The 9,926-nt window shown below is 42.7% G+C and overlaps 1 protein-coding gene across 1 annotated transcript; it reads left to right on the forward strand.

Moving 5' to 3' along the window:
• Window positions 1-342: 342 nt before the first annotated feature.
• LOC134748950 (uncharacterized) lies at window positions 343-3,084 on the forward strand. Its single transcript, XM_063683817.1, has one exon. It carries the CDS (start codon window positions 442-444, stop codon window positions 1,162-1,164), a length of 723 nt encoding a protein of 240 aa, XP_063539887.1. The 5' UTR covers window positions 343-441; the 3' UTR covers window positions 1,165-3,084.
• Window positions 3,085-9,926: the final 6,842 nt, after the last annotated feature.

Here is a 9,926-nt window from a genome sequence, read left to right on the forward strand (position 1 = left end):
ACTTAAAATCTACTATAAAAAAATAATAGTTTATATATACCTATACATATATAAATAAACACACATATATTATGAAAAAAATATAATATAAATACTAATGTTTCTTACCTGTAACGCCATCTGTGTACCTAGTTAAGGAAACAGTTTTTTATAATAAAGCAAAATGTGAAGGAATTGATATGCATGTGTGCACCGTTTGACCGCTAGTCGCCATTGCACCTTATCGAAGCACACACGTATACCGTTCGCTCCCATTTTTGGCAATTATCGTCTCAAAATCTGTCTTCTCATTCCCGCACCATACCTACAATTGACACTGACAATGAAAGTACACTGCCTGAGGTAACTGTACGAGTCCCTGGGGAGGGGGCCAGTAATAGTGAGTCATCCGTTAGCCACATAAGTGTTAAGCCGCCGCCATTTTATCCGGATAAGCCGACTATGTGGTTCGCTCAGCTGGATGGTCAGTTCAGCTTGACAAAGATTACGAGTGACACTACCAAGTTTTATCACGCCATATCCGTCTTGGAATATAAATATGCGGTTGAAGTGGAGGACATTATAACCAACCCGCCGGCGAGTGATAAATATGGTACGCTTAAGCGAGAACTTATAGCTCGTTTGTCAAGTTCTAAGCAAGAGCGTTTAAAGCAGTTGATGTCGAAAGAGGAGCTCGGTGACAGGAAGCCGAGCCAGTTTCTGCGGCATATTCGGAGCCTAGCGGGTGCAGATTATCCGGATGATTTTATTCGTCACTTGTGGATGAGTCGATTACCTACGGTGTTGCAGAGCATAGTCGCTTATCAGGATAATTTACCCTTGGATACCGTGGCCCAGATGGCGGATAAGGTGCATGAAGTTACACCGCCCGGACCAGGTTATCAGGTGGCCGCGGCATCGTCATCGAGTGTTCCAGGGTCTGTGATCGACCAGTTGCACCAGAAAATTGACGCATTGGCGTCAAGGCTTGACGCGATGTCCACCTCCCGGGGCCGCCAGGGCCAGCCCCGGTCGAGGTCCCGCGGCAAGCCACGTAATCGTTCCAGGAGCCGGCCGCGGGCCAGCAAGCCCAGCGGCGACGACCAGCGTCTGTGCTGGTACCACTACAAGTATGCGGACAAGGCAGATAAGTGCATTTCCCCCTGTGCGTATTCAAAAAACTAGTAGATCGGTCGCTCGTAGCGGCCAGTGAAAGTGTTCCAGTGTCAAAGCGTTTATTTGTTACTGACGCAAAAACAAAATTGCAGTTTTTGGTGGACACCGGGTCCGATCTATGTGTTTTCCCGGTTAGTTTTATGCGTGCGCAACGTCGTCATGTTAAGACTGATTATGAACTTTACGCTGCAAATAATACTACTATTAGCACTTATGGCTGGCTTACCTTGTCGCTTGATTTTAATTTACGCCGTATGTTTTGTTGGCGCTTTGTAATCGCTGACGTGAGCAAACCTATTATCGGGGTGGATTTTCTCTCGTTTTATAATTTGCTTGTCGATGTTCGTTATGCTCGTTTAGTCGACGGAATAACTTTGCTCTCATCAGCCGGCGTAGATGCTTCAGCTTGTGCTTGCGCACAGATTAAAGTAATTTCTGGTAGCACGCCGTTTCACGCCCTACTTGAGGAATACCCGGACATTATTAAGCCTGCCGGTAATCCTCAAGAGCGTAAATGTAAACACCAGACGCAGCACTATATCAAGACCACGCCAGGTGCGCCTGTGTTTTCAAGGCCACGGCGTTTGGCACCGGATCGCCTCAAAATCGCGAAGCGGGAATTTGAAGATATGGCGCGTTCGGGTATAGCGCGACGATCGGAGAGTCCTTGGTCGTCCCCGCTGCACTTGGTACCTAAAAAGGACAACGGCTGGCGTCCTTGTGGCGATTATCGCGCTCTTAACGCACGGACTGTCCCAGATAGGTACCCAGTGCGGCACATCGCTGATTTCTCGCATAATCTTTTTAAATGCAAGATATTTAGCAAGTTAGATTTAGTGCGCGCATATAATCAGATCCCCGTCGCGCCTGAGGACGTTCCGAAAACGGCAATCACGACACCCTTTGGACTTTTCGAATTCCCATTTATGAGTTTTGGTTTGCGCAATGCGGCGCAAACATTCCAACGGTTTATGGATGAAGTCCTTAGGGGTCTTGATTTCTGTTTTCCGTTTATCGATGACGTTTTAGTAGCCTCAGTCAACGACTCAGAACATGAAGCGCATTTACGAGCGGTTTTTGAGCGTTTCAATGACCACGGTATACTGCTTAATGCTAACAAATGTGTATTTGCGGTACCTGAAGTAGAGTTTTTAGGTTACCTTGTTTCGTCGGAGGGTACTAAGCCTATAGGATCTAGGGTAAAGGCTATTCAAGATTTTCCTAGGCCTAAAACGATTAAGGATCTGAGGCGTTTCCTAGGGGCACTTAATTTCTACAGGCGATTTATTACTGGTGCTGCTAAATTGCAAGCTCCTCTCCATGCACTGCTATGTGGTCCAGGGGTGAAGAGCAACAGCCCGGTCGCCTGGACTCCGGAGTCGGAGGAGGCTTTTAATGCTTGCAAGACAAGTATTGCAAATGCCGCTCTTCTGGCGCATCCGGACCCTTCCGCTCCGCTAGCGGTAGTTACAGACGCTTCAGATTTCGCGATTGGTTCTGCGATTCAGCAGCAGGTTGAGGGACATTGGCAACCATTGGGATTTTTCTCTCGCAAGTTGACACCCGCTCAGACGAGGTATAGCTCCTACGATCGCGAACTTTTAGCCATTTATGAGGCAGTGAAGTACTTTAGGTACATGATCGAGTTAAAGCCGTTTTTTATACTCACTGACCATAAACCTATAGTCTCCGCTTTTAAAAAGTCTCTCGATTCGTGTTCTCCGCGGCAATTCCGATATTTAGATTTTATTTCGCAGTTTACGTCGGATATCAGGTATATATCGGGCGAAGAGAATGTCGTCGCGGACTCACTATCGAGGATTGGTGCCATCACAGACGGACTTGACTTGCAGCTTTTAGCTGCGTCGCAGGCCGCGGATACGGAGCTTCGGGACTTAATTAATGGCGGTTCATCACTGAATTTAGAAAGAGTTTCATTTGAATCTGTCAAATTATTTTGTGATGTGTCCCGACCAGCCCCGCGTCCCTTCATTACATCGGAGTTCCGGAAGCAAGTTTTCGATTCCCTCCATGGACTCAGTCACCCTAGCGCTAGGAATACTATCAGATTGGTGACTGAGCGTTACGTGTGGCCAGGAATTAAGAAGGATTGTAGGATGTGGGCGCGTGCGTGTATTCCGTGCCAGCGCTCTAAAGTTTCACGCCACGTGCACGCCCCGGTTCATGACTTCAAGCCACCAACTGGTAGGTTCTCGCACGTTCACGTCGATCTAGTTGGTCCTTTGCCTGTGTCGAATGGGTTTAAATACTGTCTCACGGCTGTAGATAGGTTTACGCGTTGGCCTGAGGCAGTACCCTTGCATGATATCACTGCGGAAAGTGTTGCCAAAGCTTTCATTTCGACGTGGGTTGCGCGTTTTGGCTGCCCTCAAAATATCACTACTGACAGGGGCAGGCAATTCGATTCAAATTTATTCCGTCAGATAGCAACAATGACTGGGTCGCGTCACTTGCAAACTACTGCGTATCACCCCGCAGCGAATGGCCTCGTGGAACGTTTCCACCGTCAATTCAAGGCTGCTATAATGTGTCACGCAGATGAATGTTGGACTGAAACCCTTCCACTAGTACTTTTAGGAATACGTAGTGCATGGAAGGAAGACCTGTCTGCTTCGACCGCCGAGTTAGTTTACGGCGAGCCGTTAAGACTTCCCAGCGATTTATTGCAACCGACACCTGACCAACTCACGGACTATACCGATTTCTTATCGCGTTTGCGTCAGCACATGAAAAAGTTGCAACCGACAGCGGTTACTCGTCATGGCTCTGCCAAAATTTTTATCTATAAGGACTTGGCAACTGCAACGCATGTTTTTGTAAGACAAGATCTTGTTCGTAGGTCACTTCAGCCACCGTATGCTGGCCCCTATAGGATACTTGAGAGGTCAGATAAGTATTTTAAGGTTGACGTCGCTGGTAGGGAAGTATCAATTTCTATTGATAGGTTAAAACCTGCCTATATCTTGACAGAACCGTCTGGCCCTACCAAAACGTCATCGACCGTGTTGCCTAGCTCAGTTACCGTTCCTTCTGAACCTAAGGTGTCTCGTTCTGGTCGCCATATACGTTTCCCCGATTATTATCGACCTTAAAGGTCTCGGGGGGGCTGATGTGGCGACAATTATTAGTATTTTTATAAAGAATATAAATGTAATAACATTCAAATACCGTTGCGGTTTCGCGCGATGCGAGCGCGGCGTACAGGTACTTGTCTTATCGCTCGGTTAGTTCCGCCGTAGATCGGCGGCCCGATCGCGCATTCGTGCGCGCTCGGAAATTCCTGCCAGTCGGCAATTTACTACTCTCGAGGCTGGACGCATGCGCTCGCGCCGCTCGAGCTAACGGTTATTGCTTACGCGCCGACTCGCTTGCATTATATTCGGTTTGCGTGCGCGCCGAATACGCTTATAATTTTAGTTTTTATGTACTTTCTCTTTATGTGCTATTTCTATCTTCTGTGTTTCCTCTGACTCTCTCTTCAACTATACTGTGCTGTGCTTTATACACTTACTTCTTTTCTTTGTGCTTGTGACTCTTGTGTGCCGCTATTTGACAATATAATAATTAATGTGGAACTAGCTGTTTCACTTATCTCCTTAGGCTAGTTCACCACAGGTCTATCGCAAAACAAGAAAATCGAAATTTCGTTATCTAACATGTCTGTCACTTGCGTATTCGAGCGATAAAAAGGCAGATAGCGAAATTTCGGATTCGCGTTTCCCGGTAGGTCCTCTGTAAGCAAACCGCCTTGCATCAATGTCATATTTTATTATCTCTGAAAACTTGTCAAAAACCTGTTAAAGGTACAGTATGTATCAGTTACTCTATGGTTTACTAAAAAGGCTAGTCCTGCGCTCTGGTGGCAGAACATTGCAGTAATATTCCCTATTCAAACCCCTTTATAAAAGGTGGCTTAGCAAGTTACCAGCAGTGTCGTATACCCCAGTATACTTGTATACGTCACACATTAACGTTTGTAACTAAAGTTTGTACCATAATATCGTTTTAATCTCGTTCCTCATAAAACCAACTCGCTGCGATATCGGCAACGGTCCCAACGCTGCGATATGTCTTCGCAAGCCGTAGTTTGTCTCGTAATCGTGTTACGTCTCGGCCTAATGAAAGAACTGGATCCAGACCCGGCGGTGTCTGGATTTAGATCTGCAGCAGATACGAATAAGTAAAAAAATCGTTTTGGGATGTTTGGTGTTTGCTGCACTGAGGATCATTACTTGCTTTTAAAATTTAGAGCTCCCTAAGATCACCTAAGATTCTAGAATACATTTTGCAGTTTTGAAATTAGTTCAAAATTCAATCTCGATAAATACCTAAATCTTTCCGTTTCTGAAGTCTATTATTTAAGACGAATTAATTTTAAGGTTTATGACTTAAAATCATTAAATAAAATTAAATCTGGTATTTTTTATTAAATTCTCAAACCATTTATTTAATGATAATTAATATCGAACGAACCATTATTATGAGCGTTTTACGTTTTGTTATCTGTCAAGCTACTTAAACACGCTCCATCCAAAGTCAAATTACTTTCCCCACTAGTGGATAAAATGCGTTTTTCCCCGCTTGTTTTAAAGGATAAAAGACGGCTTTCCGAGCTAGTGAGGGGAAAAACAATTTATGGACACTTTTTAAAAGCTTTGACGGATCAATTGCGTATATGTATATGATAAACTAGATACATATACATACACTCTTATATTTTTTAACGAAACGAGATCATCTTCATGATGAGTTTTTGTACAAAATTAACAAATAAAATGAGTTATTTCTACTATAGAATCTCGTTTCGTTAAAAATAAAAAAGAGTTTATGTACCTAGTTTATCATATATACGCAATTCATCCATCAAAGCTTTTAATGTGTCAATAAATTGTACATTTTTTCTTTTCTTTTTAATCAAAATTAACTTCACTTGGTATAGAAAGACTTAACCCGTTTTTTTAAGTTTACAAAAAAAGCTTTGTCTTGAATATTAAACTAGCGACCCGCCCTGTAGGTATTTGTATCATCTGGCTAAGGTGGGTAGCATCATACTCGCATACAACCAGTCTCAGCTCGGTGCCCGTGTTTGATTCACGACTCCCAAACTGCGTACCTTGACACGCCCCGGCTTCGCGCGGGTGCAATGAAAGCATGTATTATACATATGAACCTTCCTCTTGAATCACTCTATCTATTAAAAAAACGGCATCAAAATATGTTGCGTAGTTTTAAAGATCTAATACATAGGGACAGACATCCATCCAGACAGCAGGAAGCGACTTTTATACTATGTGTAGTGATAGTGATAACCCATTTTTTTAAGTTTACAAAAAAAAAGGTTTGTCTTGTATATTAAATGCCTTACCGTATTTAATAGTAAATGTTCTATACTATTACCCAGTGATTTTACTCGCCGGGCCCTCGTACGCATCCATTAGAACACTTGCGCGAGAGCACACAGTATGCAGCCTGCAAATGTGCCGGATGCGGCGCCGCGCAAGCCACGAGCCACAGCGGACGTTACTGGAAAATGAAAATTACGCATTTAAGTACCTACTTTATTCGAATTCAAACTATCGTGAGACATATTAACTTAGCCAACTTTGCAGTTTCACTCACGTATTTTTAATGTTTGAAAAAGTGCGTGAAAATGGAGACCTAGGCTATCCTAAACATGTCGCGCGAGTGAATAAAAATACGTGAGTGAAACCGCTAAGTTACGTAGCTAACCTACTTTTTGTATAAATACAACTGTACTCTTTATGAATTAATGTGAATTTTGTATGGCAACCGCAGCCGAATTATTTACATCGTTATTGCTACAAAATTGACGCGAGTAATGTTTAATTAATAATATCCAATATTTTAGGTTATTTTTCCGTGTTTATTCAAGACTATAGAAAATTGTACTCGGGCCGGTCGGGGGCGTGGGGCACGCCGCCGGTCGGGAGCGCGCCGGTCGGGGGCGCTCCGGCAGGGCTGGCAGTTCTGTTTGTATGGCAGATTTTGGACTTTATTGCTGAGTGAATGATTTTACTTTATGCTCTAGAACATACTAAGCAACTTTATGTTGTCTACGCACGACTTAATCGAACTTTACGAGCATGACAAGTGAAAAAATATCTTAGCAGAGATCAGTTTTCAAGTCAATGAAAAATTGGGCTCTAGCTACTTCATTCGAGAACAGAAGAGATAATTTTTGTTGTGTTTGTCTGTTTAAATCGCGGTAACCACTTATCAGGCGAGCCGAATGCTTGTTTGAGTTGTTTGTCACAAACGGGCTGAAGAGTCTGATATCGCTAGTCGCTACCGCTTGTGACTCGGCCGCACTAAGAGCCTCTCGAAGTTCAATCCGCCTCTGTGCTAACTCGACCGCTGCACGCATCTAAATGGCTCCGAACAATAACGGCTGAGGTTTGAGAACCACTCTGTTGCACACTGGACATTTTAAGTACTTGCCTTTTCTAAAAGGTATGGTGGGGTAAGACTAACATAGTTTATTTTGCTCGGGGAAAGACTAACAGTACTGTAAAACCTCCCAACTATAGACAAAAACTCTAAGAACAAATAATTTTTTTTTCTATGAAAACCCGAGTCACCCGAGTTGATCCAGTTAGAAGGTCGAACCATACTGTTATACGTTAGAGATGGCCAGGGGGCGCCACAAGCCTTCGGGAAATTGTCATATACTTGGAAATTTCGACCCACGCCACCGTGATCGGATAGCCGAGCGGTTCAGGCACCTGTCCGGTAAACGGGGGACGCTGGTTCGATTCCAGCTCTGCTCCTATGTCCAAACTTAACTCTAATATTTTCGTTTAGGCACAGGGCGGACACGCTATACATCAAAAATCACTTGCGTTTCTATGTGTGAACGGCACGTCTGTACACGCGTCATGCGTCATAGTGTAAGTTGCTTAAAAACAGTTTTGAGAGGCCGGCAAACGGCCGTCAATCTGGTGTCGCGGGGCGAGGTAATTCGAGTCGGGGCGGGGCTGTGCGTGGCCGTTCTGTATGATAATGATAATACTATTACTTATTCTGTGGTTTAGGTGTGACTACTTGATTTTTTTATTTGTAACGCAAAATAGTTTTACATTGATAATCTTACCCTGTGTACTTACGTGATAGTCTTACCCCGTTGATAGTCTTACCCCACCTTACCTTATGATGATTTTAATGTCGAACCATTCTGAGAGCTGAATATGTATGTAGGTCATACTGGACAATTACTATAGAACTAGTCATGAAATCATATAAAATAGACATAAAGTAATGTATAAATGAAAACTGACTTTTTTTCGATTTCAAAAACATTCATGCAATACCTAATTTTCTTACAAGCGGCACATTCGGCTGCTGCCATTATGTAGGTAATAAGTATGTTTTGTCTTAAATATTGCGAATCTTTTGCAATCAATTGAAAACATCTAAGGATTCGCTCTACTTTGAGAATCAACACGTACCTAATTTACACGCAAACTATCATTATCACACATCTTATCAAATCCGTATCGCTGACACATCCGAAACGTCCCATTGCCTTTAGATCTAGATCTAAAACGACCATTATACAACTGGCATACTTCTGGCGCCCTCAAATGACTCACAAACATAGATCACTAACTTATCACTACTAGATGGAGCGATAAACTGAGGTTGATTCGAACTCCATAACGGGGGGTCGTAACGTATCGTATAACGGGGTGGTTTTTGGAAAATTTGATAGTTTTAAAACGGCCATAAAATTACCATTATTCATTATTTACTGAAACTGTTCGTGTAACTAGTTAGATTACTATATATTGATGTTCACCTACTGCAAAAAATCTCTCATAAAAATATATTTATGGCTTAAAAACTATATTTTCAGTCGCCCCTGCTAAGTCTCATTTTGGGTAGCTGAGCTAACGGAGTAAGTAATAGATACAAATAAGTTTTAGAGATGTATGTTCGCTCTCCAATCGCTAAAATAAACTTGTATGAAAAAGTGTTTCGCGTCAGGACTATTAACGCGGGCTCTACCCGAAGGTAATCTATTCACATGACCTCTATATGGAAGGTCCGTCGATTTGTCACCTATTAATGTTTCCGCTGGAAAACAATTATCCCTCACCCTGTTTTAACGGTATCGCTGTCCTCTTCAATGTACCTACTGTGAGCGAGAGGGGGATGGTGAGGAAAGTATTTGATGAATTGGGTTGTTTTTTTCATTCGACAGTATCTCGCATGCGAGACAGACTACCCGTCCCTCTTTAATTAATACAGTTTGAAAAAGACGCGTAGTCTATCTCGCGGGTGGGATACTGTCGCGCCCTTTCATGTGTTAGGCCTACTGGAATAAAAACAATGATATGATTCAAGAAGGAATACAAGCTTATTATTCATACAGTTGTGTAAGACTTTCCTTATACATTTAATCAGTTAGGAATAAGTTTTTTCTTGATTCGACTCGACAACTCGACTTAAGATTTCTATTGGTACAGAAGGCTGAGAGAAGGGAGAATACAATAGAGAATAATGAGACCTGACATTTAAAAAAAAATCTATTAATGAAATTCTGTATTTTTTATTCTTAACTTTTCTTTAAGTGAAATGTATATACCAATGACAATGTATGATTATTACTGAATAAATGATATGATATGATATGATATGACTGCCTGAAACCCAGCCACGCGGCCATGGAAAACCACCCGCCACTTGGCTGACGACGGTCACAGAATAAGTAATAGTATTATCATACAGAA

This window comes from Cydia strobilella, chromosome 17, assembly GCF_947568885.1.
Source record: "Cydia strobilella chromosome 17, ilCydStro3.1, whole genome shotgun sequence".
NCBI lineage: Eukaryota > Metazoa > Arthropoda > Insecta > Lepidoptera > Tortricidae > Cydia > Cydia strobilella.